Below are 20,000 nucleotides of genomic sequence, written 5' to 3'. Positions count from 1 at the left end.
TTATATCGTCGACTTACATCTAATGATATCACTAGCAGGGATATTGGGACAAATGTACACCAATATACATTTTATGTTATTTGCTATACTTTAATTAAAAAAAATTACACATTCAGTCAATCACTTCACATTTAATGGTAGTGGCGCTATGATCTACAGATTATCCTCAAGTGATTTCTCACTACAGAATTACTTTAATCTTAATTTAAGAATTAATTTAATTACTTTGCTTATTTTAATTACTTTAATTTTTAAAATACCCTATAAGCTATAGTCTAGAATTCTAAACTGGTACAGTAATTAACGTTTTATTTAAAAACTGCATTTACTAATCCCATGTAGTAATGAAGTTTTTAAAACGTAATTTCAGTTAGAATTCTGGACTGTATAAGCTATTTCTGGTGTAATTATTTTCGGCCAAAATGTCCGTTAGAATGACCAAACTATTTGCCATTGCAACCACTTTAACTTGAAGGTATATAGAATGTACTAGTTTCGCTGAAAATCAAAATTCTCCAAACTTTACTATGTGTAAGTTACTTCTGATCCACTTGGATTTCCACCTCAATTTTTAAAAAGTTGTACGGCGACCCCAGATTACTTTTCTTGATTTTAATTCAGAATGGGTTGGCGTTTTCTTGACCAAAGTAATAGCAAAAAATGAACGTATATTTCCGACGCACATCCTTAACTTTAAGACGATGTCTACGTTGTACATTTCCCTCCCCACGTGACGCCTAACGAACATGGCGACTGGAATGGACTAATTATTACAAAGTGGTGTCTATTCCACAACGCCATATTTCATTAGAAGTTCAACAAGATACGTACATTGTTATTGTATCTCTACGTGAACGGACAATGGACGACGAATTGATTTCCTGAACACTTCCCCTCCTGTCGGAATGCATTTGCCTCTCTGTATAAACTGTTGAATGTTAGTGTCTGAAAAATGAAAGAGTATACACTGTGCTATGTCACTTCCCATTTTGTTTTTCATGTGATACATGATACATGCGCTTGCACCAGATTCGAGTTCTTGCTAAAGTCACTAGCACTTGTAGAGTTCTATTCCATTGTGCAATATTATAGTTTTGATATTCTTTAAATTTACGCAATGGCATCTTTGCTATGTACTTGTTCAACTAGAAACATGTGTAATCGTTCTGTGATTTTGCCCGTTGTACCTCTAATGGTAATTTTGTGTACGACAATGCATCTGTTAAAGTAGTACAACCTGCGTTTACATGTGTGAGGACGTGGTGTATGCTGCATATTAATAAGATACTCGCAGTATTCTATTTACCGCAACACTCTTAGCCACAACTGAACTCAAACCTCGTATCAAGATATAATTTATAAACGATCGGATGACGTAATTTATCATGCGTATCAAAAATGTACAACAAATCCCGACTATGCAGTCAACTGTTCTAACAATGCCAGAAGACAATTGTAATGTTACAAAAGGCAAACAATGTCATTAAAATCATTTTTAAAAAACAGTTTACTCGCAGTTATTATGTAAAGTATTTTCACTTGAGTAAACATCTTAGAAACTCGGCTTGTGCCACTTTAAGGCCCGTAAATAAAATCGCATGAATAGCCGCATATTGTCAACTCGATAAAAGAAAAATACATCATAGCCACAAGCAAAGTGTTTGTAACAAGGTACATAGTGTGCTCGTACTGATGAATATAACTAATGTAATATGCTTGTCTCTAGTTTGTGCAAAAAATCACACACTTGAAAAGAAATGACTGAAAATTTAAGTCGACATATGTTACTGTAATCACACCAACATAAACGCCAATCAATTTCTGTTGTACACGGACAACCCTGGACCGTGAAAACAGCTGTTGAAACTTACACGTAGTGTGGGATCCCATCAAACAAACAAACTGGCCAAAACATGTCATAAAATATGAAACGATAGTAATATATAATATCCATTAGCTTTAATATATAGCATAATATTAGCTTTTATGAACATATAATACTATATAAACCGATATAATTCGTTTTATTTGTTTATCATTTATTTATTTTAAAATGTCGATAAACCTTCATAAATTATTCTGGTAAGTGTTTTTGCAGGATAAACCCACTACAGTCAAAAAAACTTCGATGGTGTTTTTGATTCATGTACAGAATTGCTCATATATTATGGTGAGGACTCATCGTTCAACTGTGTACGGCATCAAAAGGGCACGACTAATAAATGCCATCTTTTCGAGACTTTATAAGGAGAGTTTAGGACTCAAATTGAACGTTTTGGTTTATTCGATCAATTTCCGTGCTGTACAATTTAGACACTTTTAATTAAGTTGTGAAGAATTGCTAATATGTTAGAGACTAGATCGAGTTGTGATTATGAGTTCGCTTTTCCAATTAAAAGTAAAACCCTCTTCCCTCACATGACTGGATTCTAAACTACATATATTTGTGTACTAATTAATGAAACATAGTTATTAAAATAATGGAAAATTCAAATATCCTTTTTTGGGGGGCGGTACATTCAGAAATTGTCATGACTGCATCAAGATAGAGAAACAGAATTTACATCAAAATGTTCGGGTAAGCTCGGAAATTTTCATTCACACAAGGGATTAACATGTACGGAAAAGAAATCTGCTGGCAAGGAAATAATGCCTGCTGTAGGATAATCTTTTACAACCTTTCAGGCAAAATCGACACAAGTACGATATTACTTGTTATTTAGGTAGCCTGTTTACTCGCTTGATCTGTGACTCTGCAACGTTTCATAGGACGAGTGTAGTGAATCGGAGTCACAGATCAGCGACTGCCATTGAAAGGCTGTTTTTGAGTTTGAAATGGTACCTCACAGATTGTGAGCTACGCATCGTTCGTCTCCAATACCATACGTTTTTCTCAGAGAGTGAAAACTTGTTAAGTCTTAAGATATAAAAATGTTCTCGGTCCAACAAAGTTCAAATAGTTAGCTGACGTTCGGTTTCGGGGAGTTAAATCCGGACGCTAATGAAAGTATAGGAAATCTAAAGATATTATACGATATTGTACGATATTATCAGATGTTAGCAAAGATATTATAATGTTCTTAGAGAATGTAGTACCCATCTTGTGTTATGATTGTCCTGCTTGCAAACGGTGTACGGGACTTGATTCTGACAATGTCCCTTAACCATGTGAGAAGGAGAGGGACAAAGTCAGAATTGCTCCGTCTAAAAGCAGGATACTCAGTGTTTTACGACACCGGTGTATATCTTCCCGTTCCCAATCCCGCAACAAGCCAGAACACATATTTCTGGACGGTACTGTAAAGGGGTCTGTAGTTTACGACATTGCCAGTCCCAAGTATACGACTGCAAGTAACGCAAGTAACTGAACTCCGACTTCCTGCAGTATAGATATTATGTATAGATTCCAGTTCACTTCATATCATTCCACACGTGTACGTTGAAACAACTAACAAAAACGAGTTTCCCAGGCTATAGACTCCCTGTAAATCACTCAAATACCTCGCAGTTACAAACAATTCCAACCCATACTGTTTCAGTAGTGTAATACTATTCCTCTTTCCAAATCAAAAACTTCTCCTCATGCTGACTTGACTTGGGTCGTGCTGTGAGTTTTAAATTCAATTTTGTAACTATACTCGATGAGCCAAAGTACAGTGGTCTTCAATATGACCTCCCCCCCCCCCCGAACAACTATGCGCAATTAACACTGAAAAAGGGAGAAAAAAATGAGGATAATTAAAATAAAAGAAAATGGTACGTCTGTGCATGTCAAACCATACCTCGAATTTTTTATAAAAAGATGTTTATAAGTTCTAGCTTTGTTGTTTTCATGCCTAATTTCTCCTAATTTCATAAGCATGTGCGCATGCGTATTCACTACTGGCTTCTAACAAGTATGTGATTATCCACTAAACAATCTTGTGAAATAACTGTAATACATGTATAATTTGAACAATGACATTTTAGTCCCCCTTTGTGTCTGTGTCTTTTGCGAAGACTTGTTATTTTAGTATCAAAAGAACATTGGTCTGTCATTATTTGTGATATTCAAATATGTGCACAGTAATATATTACTTAGTATTACTTGTGTTGTTGGAAGGAAGTTACCAGGTCCTGAACCAACTTATTGCGACGAAGTAGTCTTATTTCGTATACGGTATCGTTACGATTTACACCTCCACTCACAGAATATTCGAAGTCATTACTCTAGAAGTCTTGGGATGCATGAGATGCAATTTAAAATTCATCCACAGCCACCCACACAGTCATTAACATCATGTCTTTGTTAATCAAGCACAAAATTCTAACCAATAACACAGTCCCTCATAAAGATAGTATTTATTTGGACAGTTACGTAATATCCAAATATGGTATATTTGTCAGCTCAGAATGCTACTTATACACTGTTTACGTCACTATAACAGTTGGGGTTCATTGATTGGATGAACAACTTTTTGTGCTGATTGAGGGACTTTGACTAGGTGTGGTGTAGTTAGAAACCATGTTGGCATCCTGACTAGCGACGAAGTAAAGTTGGCCAATTCTCAATGTAATAATAAAGGGAAATCTGTCCAGTTTTGAACTAAAACTAGGAAGGGATTCTATGGAAAGTTCTAACCTAAAATAATGAGAGGGAATCTCTCTACTATCTAGTTCTAAACTAAGTAATGAAACCTGTCAAGCCCTGAATTTTATAACGTAGGAAATATATATGTGATCACGAGGGAAAGTTGGGTATTTCTGACCAAAATAACGAATTAGGAAATCTGTTACATCCAAATCTCAATATTACGTAGAAAAAATGTAAAAGTTCTGAAAAAAAATATCAAATCAGAAAATTGACAAATTCTGAAAAATTAAGGAAAATCTTCCAATTTCTGAACGTAGGGAGATTTAGCACTAAAATAAGTAAGGAAAGTTGACGACATATATACGACGTGAACGAGTAATTTCTTATGACATGAGCAAGTATGATTATGATCCGCCACAATATCCTAACATAGTATCAATATTGTAGACGAATTTCTGTTCAATAAACCGTGACATGCGGTGTCTTTGCTCATTAAATGGCCGAATCCGAGGAATTTCCAACGAGAAGTAAGCTAGGGAAGGAAAATTATTGTTACATGGAAATCGGAACCAATTCGTATTTATTAAGTATGTTAAAGTGATATGTTGGAATAATGTTGTGAAACTGAGCCTTTTTGAAAAGCCATTCTTTATTTATGGCGGTCATTCAAACTTGTGATATATCTCGTATATACAGCACAACACATACATTTTATGGGCTGATATGAGAAGTACCAGTTTACAGCTTGGAACACATCAAATTGATGTAGTGTATAAATCTAGGTTTTAGTATTTTGTAAGGGAGCCGGGACATATATTAAACTTAGTAATGGTTGAACAAAAGGGAGTATTTAGTTTTACATTTTCTTTTCAGGGTCTCCGGACAATGTTAGTCGAGACGCTATCCGTGGCTTTGAATCTCGCTCTTCTTGGGTGAAGAGAGATCTGGAGTTTCGAAGCCACGCTACGAATAACCTCTACCGTTGAATCATCGGATGATTGCGTCATCATTTTGTTTACACGCAGAACCTGATACACCATTCTCTGTACATGTGGCCATAGGTGTTGGGTATGATTTCCGTTGTCGGGTTTTGTATTTTTAACGAAACAATCAACAATAAATCCATTATATATTACAAATGTATTTATTGTATCACCATTAACCTTTTAAATACCTGAATTTTTTTCTAACAAACGAAAGATAAAATGAATTCATCCGTTTGATGAGCGTGTTTGTCACATTGTCCATATCAGCCATTCTCGCAAACCAGAGCTGTTATTTCTTCCGCGCGACACTGCGAAATAACGACTTAAGTTTGTGTACTGTGCCGTAAAGAGGCCGTGGTTTACGACGATGATAACAATACAATAAGCTGCGCATATCGAAAGACCTAGAGAATCTTGGGACGGAAGTGATTTTCGGCTAAATGGAGATTTCCAAATTCTTCAGATAATTTCAACGACAAATTTTAGCACAGGTTCATATATTGGGAGAATGGCTTAGAATCTACTCTAAAAGTACGTCGAAATAAAGCAAAAAATTTACTGAAAACGAGAATTTTTGTTGAAGTAATTGGAGGGAAAACAGTGTTACAAGTTGTAAGAGGTAGTCAATTAATATTGATAAACTCCATCACATAATCGTCGTTTCAGAAGGAATCTGTGTACTTTCTTTGCCTTGAGAACGTCTTTTAGCAGGCTGGTTGTCGACCCTGTCAGTGGCACATCACTTTTAGATGAGCTTTGACAAATATGACCGAGATAAGCGACCTTTATCAGCTGCTCTCTGTCACCCACTATCGGTCAGTCCCTTCTCTTTCACGAAAGCCTCCGATAATTGAGACATTAATAGCTACGAACGACTACACAATCGTTATATCTTCAAATTTTCATGCATGTCCCCTTCTTAAAATGCCAAGCAGAGCCATTAGTGTCCAGTGATAATTGCCAAAGACATCTAGAAACTTGAAGTTTATTGTTATTTTACACGATCGCTAAACAAACAATGTGACAGGACAATTTATTTCCAACACTTCGTTTACTTCCAACACCCCGTTTGTGTCATCTTGACACGGGAGTAATTTACGCTCTGGACAAACTCGTATTGTTGGGAAGGCCTCTTATTTTCTCCTTTGAATCAACACTGATGCACTTTAGGTTAACTCTAATCTTCATCACTTACATTGTTGACACATACAGTATATGTACGGAGTTCGTTGACTGAAACTTTGGAGATGACTTTACGCTGCAGATGTAGAGAACATACAAAACACATAATCTTAATTCCTGAGATGCTCTTGGAACGACAGCCTTTTTGAGCGTTGAACGAGAGAGAGAGAGAGAGAGAGAGAGAGAGAGAGAGAGAGAGAGAGAGAGAGAGAGAGAGAGAGAGAGAGAGAGAGAGAGAGAGAGAGAGAGAGAGAGAGAGACAGACAGACAGACAGACACAGACACAGACAGACAGACAGACGGACAGATACAGAAACAGCTACAGACAGATGGGCAGACAATAAGCAACAGGCAGAGAGGGCATACCGCTAGACAGACATAGACAAAGAGAGATGGACAGAAACATGCAGATGGACTTGCTGAGAGAGTGTGTGTTTGGCATGGCTATGCGTATGTTGTACACGTATGTTTGTAAGAGTATGCCAAACAAATTAGTGAACGCATGATGATTACACGGGACTATATTTGCAAAAGTTAATAAACATGCGAGTTTTATATATTATACCACCCGATATGGTTAATGTGGCTCAATGAAACTGGATGCACATTTCTTTCGTCTAGTTTTGGCATTCGAAACACATAAAGGTTTGTCTTAAATACAACTGTTACAATATTAGAAGTTTTCAATGCATGGTTACTTTGTGTGACCGTGTCAGAAAGTAAATATACAAAGGATGTATTTGATTGCCTGGCGATCTATTCCTTGTCACACAAACAAAATAATGTATAATTTGTTGACAGATGATTTCAATGGCCCGTGGCTTGTTCACATTGTTTACACACGGACACCAAGCCAGTGTACACAATACCATTTACGAATACTTCAGAGTTATACTAGGGATCAGAATTATTGAACCGTTGCATGTTAATGTTTGGTATGGTCAAAATTAAAGTTTAGTTTAGTTTAGTTTAGTTTAGTTTAGTTCAGTTTAGTTTAGTTTAGTTTAGTTTAGTTTAGTTTAGTGTAGTTAGGTTAGTTTAGTTTAATTTAGTTTAGTTTAGTTAGTTTAGTTTAGTTTAGTTAGTTAGTTTAGTTTAGTTAGTTTAGTTTAGTTAGTTTAGTTTAGTTAAGTTTAGTTTAGTTAGTTTAGTTAGTTTAGTTTAGTTTAGTTTAGTTTAGTTAGTTTAGTTTAGTTTAGTTAGTTTAGTTTAGTTTAGTTAGTTTAGTTTAGTTTAGTTAGTTTAGTTTAGTTTAGTTTAGTTTAGTTAGTTTAGTTTAGTTTAGTTAGTTTAGTTAAGTTTAGTTTAGTTTAGTTAGTTTAGTTAGTTTAGTTTAGTTTAGTTTAGTTAGTTTAGTTTAGTTTAGTTAGTTTAGTTTAGTTTAGTTAGTTTAGTTTAGTTTAGTTTAGTTAGTTTAGTTTAGTTTAGTTAGTTTAGTTTAGTTAGTTAGTTTAGTTAGTTTAGTTTAGTTTAGTTTAGTTAGTTTAGTTTAGTTAGTTTAGTTTAGTTTAGTTTAGTTAGTTTAGTTAAGTTTAGTTTAGTTTAGTTAGTTTAGTTAGTTTAGTTTAGTTAGTTTAGTTAGTTTAGTTAGTTTAGTTTAGTTTAGTTTAGTTTAGTTTAGTTTAGTTTAGTTTAGTTTAATTTAGTTAGTTTAGTTTAGTTTAGTTTAGTTTAGTTTAGTTTAGTTTAGTTCAGTAAAACAAGACCGACAGAACAGATATACAAATAAAAACTGATACAAATTGTTGAACCCACAAAGTCACAGACTTGTTTCTAGTGGGGTTCATCCAGTGATTCAAAAAATTGGCGGGTTTAGTAAAGGTGTTTAACTACATGAAATAAAAAAGAATAACAGAAGTAGGAAAAACGTGGAGGCAAGGAAACTAAAAAATGAATAAAGTTACGCTGTATGTACTCAGTGAATTACTGCTTGTATGTACTCAGTGAATTACTGCTTCGTATGTTGAACGTATGGAGGTGATAGACCTGTCATACGACGGTGATTTTATACAGTGGGTTGTAAGTTGCGTCTAAGTGACGGCTGGACACCATTCCATTTGAAATTACGGCTGCTCAAATCATCAACTTTGTTTGTGTTTTAACTAAATGTAGTACAAGAACAGATGTAGATCATACACTGATGAGATCAATCTCAAACGTTGTTGTGTCAATTCTAGTCAAGCCCGACACGTCTGATAAAGCAATCAAAGTTCTCTATTTTATGTATGTATGTATTCTGAACGTCAACTCAATGTCAACGGATAACGTCTACTCACTCTGTGTTTTATTTTTGGGGGTCTCGTGTCTTAATGGCAATTTCACTCACATCTGAAGTTTGCTTGTCTTAAAATGGGAACGTGTTCTCCAGAGACTGGGCAGAAAACAAAATCACCAACAGACTATTAAAGGAACAAGTAGACAAACAAGTAAACAATTAAAAAATACGATACTATTATTACGGTAAATCGATGTTCTCTGTCCAAGAACGGTATTTAGTAATCATAAGTTACTTTGTAAGTTCATAATTTTCACTTCATTTTGCACCAAGAAATATTAGTAGCTCACAAAAGCTTTCGCAACGTTACCACCATGGCTTTATTTGCCAGTATTTTCTTATGCCACGATGCTTTCATTGTCGAGCTACTTGTATTTATTGGCGCAAAATGAAGTTAAATTTATGAACTTTAGAGAGAGAGAGAGAGAGAGAGAGAGAGAGAGAGAGAGAGAGAGAGAGAGAGAGAGAGAGAGAGAGAGAGAGAGAGAGAGAGAGAGAGAGAGAGAGAGAGAGAGAGAGAGAGAGAGAGAGAGAGAGAGAGAGAGTGTGTGTGTGTGTGTGTGTGTGTGTGTATGTGTGTGTGTGTGTGTGTTTAATTAGTTTGAGGAAGGGCCAGACAGACAGACTAAAAGACAGGCAGGGAGAAAGGCAGGCACTTTACAGCAATGTAATAAATCCGACCCCGCCATCTCAAAACAGGACTCAAGAAAAATCTAACTAATACACGGTGTGCTTGATATCAAAAACAAATTTTAGATAATGTTTCCCGGTGTAATGCCACATGTGAAATAAAACGCAAAGATTTTGATAAGTATGTGTACTTGTGTGTATGTAGCATAGGAGACGTTTAATTCACTCAAGTTGTTTTCCCGGGGCTAGAAACCACCAGACGGTAGCCTGTAAAACGAACCGCCGATGTGTCGAGTTTCACAGGCCAGTACGCTAGCAGACATACCGTCGACGGCTCAACATTGTCGAGTGTTCTGGTTAATTTCAAGTTACACCACTGCGGACGTTTGCACGCCATTAGTCTAGCTGATTTATCTTTTAATTGTATTCGACATAACAGTTTGGTTGTGTTTGATGGACCACAAGTATGACTTATGTAGTCAGGTGTTTTGTAACATTATACCGAGGTTCAGACGAGCTTTCGTGTGAACGGATCGTGCAAGGGCAAGGGTGCGTCTGCTCGGTACACGTATTATGAAAATATCCAAACTCTTTGACTATTGAAAAAAAGATGGACGTACACAACTGATGACGAATCAAAATTGAATACACGCCGTGCATCTATCTTTTTTATTTTGGCGACCAATTCAAACTTACACAAGAGTAAATTGTATTGCAATATTTTGATATCACCTGGCAACATCTGATTTTCTTTCTACATATTACCGGGTGGAGGGAGGGTGGGTGGGGGGGGGGGTAGCTATGAAACATAACTTCCATTAACGGCAAATTACCATTTCTTTCATCGTTTAACTAAATCGGTCAATTACAAAGTATGTTGTCGAAGTTTTGTCAAAATATTTTTTTTTAAATTAGATTTATTCATAATTTATATCCTCAAAGTCAAAGTCAAACAAAGTCAAACACACGTTATGTCATACGATAATCATAAGAAAAATCATAGTTTTTCCTTAAATTTTCGTGATTCTTAGTGTTCCCATATTTGATGTCATTGTGATAGTCTGTTAGCAGGGCGAATGTTAATACTGGATAGAGCATCAAACGTTTAAATAAAATGGCCGTCTTTGTTCTTCCCCCGTTTTTGACAGTACCGTGGGTACTGGACATTGTCTCCATCATCATCTCGACTAAGTAACACAGCTGCGGAAATCGGAGAAGGAAGCTGTCGGCAATCTCTTTGACCTTGGCAGTGTATCAACTAGTCTACTTGGGATGACTTTAGCCTACAACCATATTCTCCCAAGACACTTCTGGTCTTTAATCAACTCACACGGCACTCCCAGACTAGAAATAACTATAATATTTCCTTAACGGCAAAATAAAACTCCATTTTTGTTAAACTTTGTAAAAATATTGACAATTTTTATCCAAATATCCAACAAGGTTACGGAAAGTGACGCATTCTATAACCCCAGTCCAAAAAAAAACCCCCGAAATATGTCAAAAAGTTACTGGAGATTAATTTCCAACTGTCGTCAAAATTATATTGGCGGGAAAGTCACGCACGGCACTGAAAGGGTTATGACCTGGAATTTCCAGTAAAATGGAAAAACAGGTGTACGAAAACAAACAAAGTATTTGTAGGGGCGAAGATTCGTTGAGACGATGTCATAATTAATTATCGAACTCGTGATCTAAAAGACAAAACTACAAAGTAAAGCGCAACTAAATCACTTCGTCATCTGTCACATCAACTCAGTCTATAAGGTCAATTATAAATATAATATCGCAATATTATTTCAAATTTTCAGATGAGGATTCCGTAAGCGAGGATGCTCAAAACAGATCACAAAAGAAGAAGCAACGAAGGAGTAGAACAACGTTCACAAGTAGTCAATTAAATGCCTTGGAAAAAGTATTTGAACGAACTCATTACCCAGATGCCTTTGTTAGAGAAGAGTTGGCAAAGAGAGTTGACCTCTCGGAGGCCAGGGTTCAGGTATATATTGTAGTTTTGTTTTTCATGTTAGTGTGTGTGTGTGTGTGTGTGTGTGTGTGTGTGTGTGTGTGTGTGTGTGTGTGTGTGTGTATGTGTGTGTGTGTGTGTGTGTGTGTGTGTGTGTGTGTGTGTGTGTGTGTGTGTGTGTGTGTATGTGTGTGTCTGTCGGTCTGTATGTATGTATGCATGTATGTATGTATGTATGTATGTATGTATGTATGTATGTATGTATGTATGTATGTATGTATGTATGTATGTATGTGTCTGTCTGTATATATGCGCGTCTGTCTATGTGTGTGTGCACGCGTGTGCGTCTGTGTGTGCAAGTCTCTGTATGTATGTTTGCATGTATGTATGTATGTATGTATGTATGTATGTATGTATGTATGTATGTATGTATGTATGTATGTATGTATGTATGTGTGTGTGTGTATGTATGTATGTATGTATGTATGTATGTATGTATGTATGTATGTATGTATGTGTTGGGGGGGGGGTTATGATGTTGGGGAGGGGTAAACTACTTAAATTCCACTGTATTCTTATCAGTATCATATCATTATTTACCATGTAATAATAATCCAGGTTGGAATGTGATCTACTTACACAGTGGTTTGACTGTCTTTATAATTATATACTCGAATGTATAAATTGAAAACATAAACCTTGTCTAAACAAAGAGAATACCACGACTACATAGAAAGGATGCCAGCCATTGTGACTGGTACATGATATTATGAAAAATAATACATTGGCAATAAATATAGTGATTTGAGTTCCCGAAATATTGTACGAAAGTCACAATCGACAAAATGATTGTTGCGTTTTTGAAATGGGTATTACCATACAACGAAGGCGTATTCGTTTTTTATATCTGTGTGGTGTGATGCTGGCAGTTAAAATTAGAACTATGAATGAGGAACAAAGAGCGAAAGGGTATAACGTGTGAAACCATTCCATTTCAACCGCAATGATGCGTACAAGGAGAGGGCGTACCACCATCATATTATTTTTTTTGCAGTCATTGTCATTGCAATTAATTATGTAGATTAAAAATGAGTTTCTCTTCAGTTTCTTTGTCATGTTGCACAGTAAAGCGATCATGAATAATTTAAATGTAAATGTAAATGAGAGGCGGCTAATTACTTTAATCAATTTTTTAAAAGTCATTATACACCTGTAAAAATTTTTAATTTCAGTAATTGTTGGTATTTCGTGTGTTTTGCTTACGCTTCATTGATTTCTCTTCCTAGGTGTGGTTCCAGAACCGAAGAGCGAAATATCGTCGAAATGAACGACACGCCGTTGCTTCACGACAAAAATTGTACCCATCACTCAGTCCCAATGACGTAACTATGGAACAACCAATCATCGCACACTCGCAGCCTATGACATCATCAGACTATGTGTCGTGGACACCGCCAGTGAATGGTCATATGAATTTGATGACGCCCCAGAATTTATTATCGCCGGCTGATAATATGATGAACTCCAGTATTAATAGCTTGCGGATGAGAGCACACGAGTATAATTTGCAACATGTGATATAGTCGCTGATGTTGTTTCAAGTTTCTGTCCGATGATACTACAAAACCCTGATTAAGTATTCAGGTTCAGGGCGTAGACTTCGAATGTGCGTCCGGAAATTCGCAGGCGTTCAGACACTTGAAAAAACTCAAAAGGTGACGCCTCGTGTCGATAACAACATCCGTGCACACCTCATGGTGTTTTCCGTTCGTGAAATATATGGAGGCGTACGGTATGTCTGGAAAACACAAATGTTTGCTTTGAATACACTTTCAATTGATAAATGATACGTGTGTGTGTAGCTTACGACGCTTTATTTTCTTCCGACTCACTTCAATAAAAATTTCTTTTGGATACCGAGTATAGCTTTAATAGGGCAATAAAACAGAAACTATTTTGAGCTAGGTCATTTCATACTCTTTCTGTGACATTTGAGACGATCGGTTTCTTGAAGAATTCGAAACGATTGGCTTTTGATACAATACTCTATGCGAGTACACTTATATCAGGGGGGTGTCTTTATCAAAGAATAATGGGGGAAATATGCACAGTTCTATTCACAGAAATGCAAGCTTTTGTGTTTTTTTTAATGCACATGAGAATTTAGATTTGGGAATCTATTTTTGATCGAATAAAGTCTTTGATATCACTATACTGTGTAGTGGAGAAGTTTATAGTTTAGTCGTCTCTATTGTTATAATGGATTTCATTTTAACAGTGTGCTTCTCTGTCACTGCGCCCTCATTTTGTTCGTGGTGATTCTTGTACGATGTGCTTCTCTGACACAGCGCCCTCAATTTTCAAACAAAGCCACCACCGCCAACACTGCCACCACCAACAATACTGCCACCATCACCACCACCACCACCACCACCACCACCACCACCACCACCACCACCACCAACAACAACAACAACAGCGTCACTACCAACAACAAAAGCACAATACTGAATATTAAGGCCGTAATACTAATAGTATTTTATGGTACATGTATATGATTCTATGTTGGGTTCCGTGATGTGAAAAGGCGCCACCTAGAGCTCTTCGCCGATACAGTTTCGGCTGGGTCGACGGTCACTACATCGCCGTCGTTGAGGGCGCGATTATTGTGGTCACGACAGTAGGGAATGAAAACTCCCATGTAGGATGATATAAATACCACTCCTTTCTATAATTATTATTTCAACAATGAAAAATTTCTTCATGTGTTAGTTTTATACACTACAGTGAACACCGTAAATTTAAAAATCAATTGTTAGCAAAGTCAAAGAGCTAAATATTTCAAAAAATTACATTATCTTTGTGATATTCTAGTAAAAGTAGCAATTTGATCAAGGTCTATTTTATAATCATATAACCACTGTCCACCATTAACGTTACCAAGGTTACCCAATTCATCCTTCCATTGACCTCGTGGAAGGTAGATATCTCGTTTTCGAGCTCCCTTGTCGAGGATGGGCGCCACCAAAAAGTCATCACCAATCAGAAATTCTGAATCGATAGTTAGTGCAGCTTCGTCGTTGGGGGCGACCCACCAAAGTGGTCGTAAGATAGGTGCACCTGGAAATGAAAGAACACAACTTAAAGTAAATAATTTGCAATCTTATCGGTATGAGAAAATATATATAGTTTGTCACTGGGAATCTACATATAATATCATCAAGAAAACATCTCGGCGCTTCGATCGTACGTACGTCCGGCCCGTTGTCGGGTTTGTCAAACTGTTTATTGTTTGAAGGTCTGTGGCCTTCCTCTGTGTGAATTCCTACAACAGTACAACATAAAAAAAACTGGACAGTATCAATATTAATTAGTTCTTGTATTACGACTAAGATTTATTATTTAGTAGTAACGTTTCACCTGTTCAGGTCGACAGGCAATGTCAACATGTCAAACTGTCCATTTACTGACTTTGCTGCTAGGCGGCGTAGTAGCGATGACGTGGTCGTAGAGATTATGACTCCTCGTCCCTTTCCATGTTTGTGCCCCCTTGTCGTCTGTCTGGTTATTCATCTCTACAATCACGTCATCACACTACACCGCCCCCCTAGCGGTTAAACCAGCAAACGGATAGATTGACAATCAAAACGTTACTCTATCAAGTTAGATTGGTCGTGATAGAAGAATAAATTATTACTATGTTTCACCTACCCGTGAAACATATTTTGGGATAAAAAAACGAACAGTTTTTCAAAGTCTGTTTAGATGAAACAGGCAAGCATTAATTTAGTTTGCACTCAGGTAAACTAACCCAGGTGATGCAACCAGAAATCAAAACATATGTAAGAACTTATGGTAGGTACATTTACTGGGGCTATATCGAACTACAATCTTCGTTAAGTTCTCTCACCTGACTTAACTGATTCTTCAGCCAATTTCAGAATTAGAGGGGTTACGATTTCCTGGTGAACTTTAACCATCTGTAACCCCATCAACGCAACTTCTTTGTCATATTGCCATGGTGATATAGAAAACTGCATCGAAGGCATGTAAGCGGACAACTGCATCCAGCGGATGAAGAGTTCTCTCTCCGGCATGTCAACAACGTGAAAGCTGGTTTCACCGTACGCATTACCGCCAATCATGTCTGGAAGTATGAAGGGATACCCTAAGATGCCCATCAATAACGCTGTTGGGATCATAGTTTTCAACCCGTTGTCGTAACCCCACTTTGAATCCTTGTCAAACATGCGAACAAAAATCCCTTCACGTTGTGTTTGGTGGCCCACACGGACCTCGATTAGATCGCCTAGACGAGACACCGTCTTCACATAGTATTCGGTATACTGACCCGGATGTTCTAGCGGTGTGTGTGTTTTGTGTGATGATGGAAAGTAGACGATCTCCCCCGCATCAAATTTGTATGAGTCCAATTTTACCTCTCTTCGTAAGTTATTCAGTCTACTAACATACCAGTCAACAGCCTCAGGATTTGTGACATCGATCAATGCACCGGTCCCTTGCCACCATTTAACCATTGCGGGCGCTCCACCAGTTTCATTCTTCACCCAATAACCCTTCCTCTTGCCCTCCGCAAAAGCTTCTGAATCTGGATTAGCGAAGGGCGTTACCCATGCCGTTACCCGGTAACCGAGTTTCTGTAGCGTAGCAACCATCAAACCAGGATGGGGAAACTTCTTTTTGTCGAACACAATGTCACCATACGTGGGAGACCAAATGTCATCAATTTCGATCTGACTGTTTGAGAAACCGAACTTTTTAATTTCTCGTGCAAAGTTGACGACGATCGATTGATTGACAGCCATTTTGTACCTTGCCCAAGTGGACCATACTGGGGATCGAAACATCCTTTTGTCAGGTATGCCGTTCGGTTTATCAAAGTAGAGGTTGGAGAGAAAACGATGGATTGCTTTAACGTTTTCACCAACGCAGATTCTGTATTTGAGAAAAGCGAGAGCGTTTTCATCAATCTTGTATTTTGGAGTATTGTAGTCCGCCTTGAAACACAACTGGCCATCGTTACCGTGGTTAACGCTTACGTGCAAAGGTACGGTGTACGGAACAACGATGCCTACACCGCGACTGTTCACCCAGAATCGTTCGATTACAGACCCGTATGTTTCTCTGAATTTACCCTGGATATCCAGCAGGATGTCAGATGACAAGTACGGTTGCATAGCAACATCTAGTTTCTCAATCGGCCATCGTTGGTGGTACATTTCACTGCCCCCGTACCAGTGTGCGTCGGCCAAATCGTAGCAGTCTGTTGGAATTACATCTTGTCGGGTAGCTTGCCAGTTTACGTCGTAGCAGACTGCTTCATTGAATTTCTTTTCACGAACTTCTAACTTTAGACCAGTTTTGAATTCAACACATACACCAGACTCATCTGATTGTAGCATGCATGGATCTGACCCTTGGCCGAGCTCTGACCTTTGACCAACCTTTCCACGCAGCACCTCACCTCCTGCCTTCGTGAAGCGAAATGTCTGGGTTGTTTGGTCGAACATGAAATTGTCAAAAGTAGGACTACCTGATGTTGTGCGACCCTCCTCTTCTGTGATATACTGTTTCAAGAGCGGCCAAGAGTACCATGCTGCTATGGCGACCAATACCACAACGACCCACGACTTGCCCATGATGAATGTACTTTGAAGAACACGGATATTTCAAACAGACCCGGTCAGATATAGAATGGTCCAATTTCTCCTTGCAGATTTCTTCGGCTGTTTGCTCTGGCTGAACTCTTATACCGCTTGTTCTTCGTTGAAATCGTCAAAGACGTGGACATACTACATAGAATATAAGAACGTATGCATAGCGCTGTCTATCATCGATCAGTGAACTTTGACCGATTCAACAAACAATCCTCGTATCGCGGTTGTTTGTCAGAAATGTTGGATCATAACCGGGATCATACTGATATAAATGATTAGTTGCATCTACCAATATCCCTTCCCCAAGCCAATTGGGTCACTCTTTCGCAAAGAAATACCAACACATGGATGCACTTTTCCTTCTACATGGGTCGAGAAAGACCGCCATTCTTTGCCTGTCTGTGTGTGCTCTCGAAAAATGAGACACGATAATACCGCATTCAAAAAGTCACACAGTAAAATGTCAGTAAATTGAGATTCGAATCCGAATCAGAGTCGAACAAGGGCATGCATGGGTACTTTGTAGTTGGTTGCCTTGTACTATGTGTAGTTTACAGTCACTTGTGAGCTAATATTCTATTCATCAGTACAAAATTGTGCGGCGTTATTGCTTGTTATTTACGAATATTCAAAATGACTACCGCCGCCGGTGTTAAACTCGCCAACCGTATCGTTTTTTGCGTTGACACCGGTGACGGTATTTTTTTTGAACATTCGTAAAGACCTAACCATAATTAACGTCATTATTTTGTATCACGACCATCACTGAATAGAATATTAGCCCACAAGTTACTGTAGTTGGTAGGTCACGAGTATTTTCCTTGGCTGAATGAAGCAAAATATTGAGAAATAACATTAAATTAACAAAATGTTAGCAAAATAGATTGAATGTTAGTGAGGTAAACTAGACAACGAGAAAGAGTGAAGAAGGGGAGAGCGTTTACTGATTAGGGGAGATTGAGAGAGAGAGAGAGAGAGAGAGAGAGAGAGAGAGAGAGAGAGAGAGAGAGAGAGAGAGAGAGAGAGAGAGACAGACAGACAGACAGAGACAGACAGAGACAGAGACAGAGAGGGAGAGAGGGGAGGGAAGAATGTGGGAAAGGGGAGGGGCGGTGAAAGGGAGGGATGGCTTGCTGTTTCAAAAATAAAAACCCAGTATGTGCTCTCTGGTAACTGATACCAAAAAAATAAGTATGACGTAAACAACTGACGTAAAGGACGCTGACAGGTAGGTATTTAGAATATGTATCAGAACTCGATCAAATTCCAGCGTACCATCGTGCTATGATCGTTTTAACCCTATCTGAGTTCTATTGTTTCGCCTCATTATGGATAAGAATCAAGAAGGGAAAAACCTCGTGTTAATATATATATATATATATATATATATATATATATATATATATATATATATATATATATATATATATATATATATATATATACATATGGACAATTTAAGTGACTCGATGGATAGATAGCAAAAGTTCTAAGTCGTATATACATAGATAGATAGATAGATAGGTAGATAGATAGATAGATAGATAGATAGATAGATAGATGGTAAGATAGATAGATAGATAGACAGATAGACAGATAGATAGATAGATAGATAGATAGATAGATAGATAGATAGATAGATAGATAGATAGATAGATAGATAGATAGATAGATAGATAGATAGATAGATGGATGGATACTTAATTCAAAAGATTAGGAATGTTATTATTCTCTCTTTTTTTAAATCCAGAGTTTGTAAAATTCATAACAAATATTCAATAAATAAGCAAATATTCAATAAATAATGGCTGTAATGCTTGCTGGATGGTCGATATTCTTTGTGTCAGTTTGTTTTCATTCAACATCTGTGCACACAGCACATATGGATAAATTAATTAAAACGTGTATTTGCTTTTAAGTATTTCATTTACAAATTGATTTAAAATTGGTTATTAGCGTTCAAACTGAAATGAGATATGTTCAAATCATAATTGTTAATTCGTTGTTGATTAACTCGTTGTAATAGTATACACCATATGGCGTCCTGCGGCGAATACATTGTAAGTTACGTTCCACGCAATGCAAATATGATAAAAAGAAATATTGTCGCGAAGGGATGACTAACAATACAATACACAATATTCTGTTATTCACCATGGTATGCCGTCAACAAATCTGATTCGCAATTGTGTAAAATTACACACAAAAACGGGGTGTTACATTCAATATAGCCTTGCATCTTACGCCTGTGACATACTTATGACAACTCTCGCGAGATTTACCAAATTGGAACGAGACCGTCTAGTATGAATTGGGGTCATGTGGGGTTACAGTCTGTCTCACCGGAACTAGATACCAGTCTAGTCGCCTGTCACCCATTTTGATATAGACGAGTTACGAGATATGCGTGGTGGTATCGTCAATTCTCTGGTAAGAGGTTGAAACTATTACGAAACATCGTGATATATATGTTGAACCGGACAAAGTCTGTTTGGGTTCTTTCGTTTGTGAGCGAAGTTACGCAGCTAGCTGCCGTTCTGTGTTCGCCATAATGGCGGTAGGGACACTACATTCTTTGTTGCTGTTCAGTTGCATGTAATTTAAGTAATAAGTGAAAGATGTCGGCGACCAAGGGTTCGTCCTTGGGGAACCTGTCAAAGGTTATATTGGCTATTATTGTTATTTTTACGTTATCCTTGATTACCTGGTA

The 20,000-nt window shown here is 37.4% G+C and overlaps 3 protein-coding genes across 3 annotated transcripts in view; 2 read left to right on the top strand and 1 right to left on the bottom strand.

Moving 5' to 3' along the window:
- The window catches only part of LOC144441048 (paired mesoderm homeobox protein 2-like), a 16,163-nt gene extending 2,360 nt beyond the window's left edge, over positions 1-13,803 (top strand). The window contains exons 2-3 of the mRNA XM_078130560.1: positions 11,458-11,645; positions 12,899-13,803. Of these exons, the coding sequence (XP_077986686.1) occupies positions 11,458-11,645; positions 12,899-13,195 (485 nt within the window). The 3' untranslated portion in view covers positions 13,196-13,803. The remainder of the gene's footprint in view (positions 1-11,457; positions 11,646-12,898) is intronic.
- A 663-nt stretch (positions 13,804-14,466) lies between these two features.
- On the bottom strand, positions 14,467-17,402 carry LOC144440673 (myogenesis-regulating glycosidase-like). The gene is made up of 2 exons (XM_078130058.1): positions 15,523-17,402; positions 14,467-14,732 (listed from the first exon to the last, which is right to left on the bottom strand). The coding sequence occupies exons 1-2, from the start codon at positions 17,270-17,272 to the stop codon at positions 14,467-14,469; spliced, it is 2,016 nt and encodes a 671-aa protein (XP_077986184.1). The 5' UTR covers positions 17,273-17,402.
- Positions 17,403-19,672: 2,270 nt separating this feature from the next.
- LOC144441414 (myogenesis-regulating glycosidase-like) overlaps positions 19,673-20,000 on the top strand; it is a 4,245-nt gene continuing 3,917 nt past the window's right edge. The window contains exon 1 of the mRNA XM_078130985.1: positions 19,673-20,000. This exon is cut by the window's right edge and continues 1,703 nt beyond it. Within this exon, the coding sequence (XP_077987111.1) occupies positions 19,909-20,000 (92 nt within the window). The 5' untranslated portion in view covers positions 19,673-19,908.

The sequence above is a fragment of the Glandiceps talaboti genome, chromosome 10 (genome assembly GCF_964340395.1).
Source record: "Glandiceps talaboti chromosome 10, keGlaTala1.1, whole genome shotgun sequence".
In the NCBI taxonomy this organism is placed as follows: domain Eukaryota; kingdom Metazoa; phylum Hemichordata; class Enteropneusta; family Spengelidae; genus Glandiceps; species Glandiceps talaboti.
The sequence above is the reverse complement of the archived record's forward strand: the minus strand, read 5'-3'. Positions and strand labels throughout refer to the sequence as shown.

Coding starts and splice junctions, on each gene's coding strand:
- LOC144440673 (XM_078130058.1), bottom strand. CDS start 17,272: ATGGGCAAGTCGTGGGTCGTTGTGGTATTGGTCGCCATAGCAGCATGG. Junction 14,733..15,522: donor TGAAGAATCAGTTAAGTCAG/GTGAGAGAACTT, acceptor TTTCATTTCCAG/GTGCACCTATCTTACGACCA.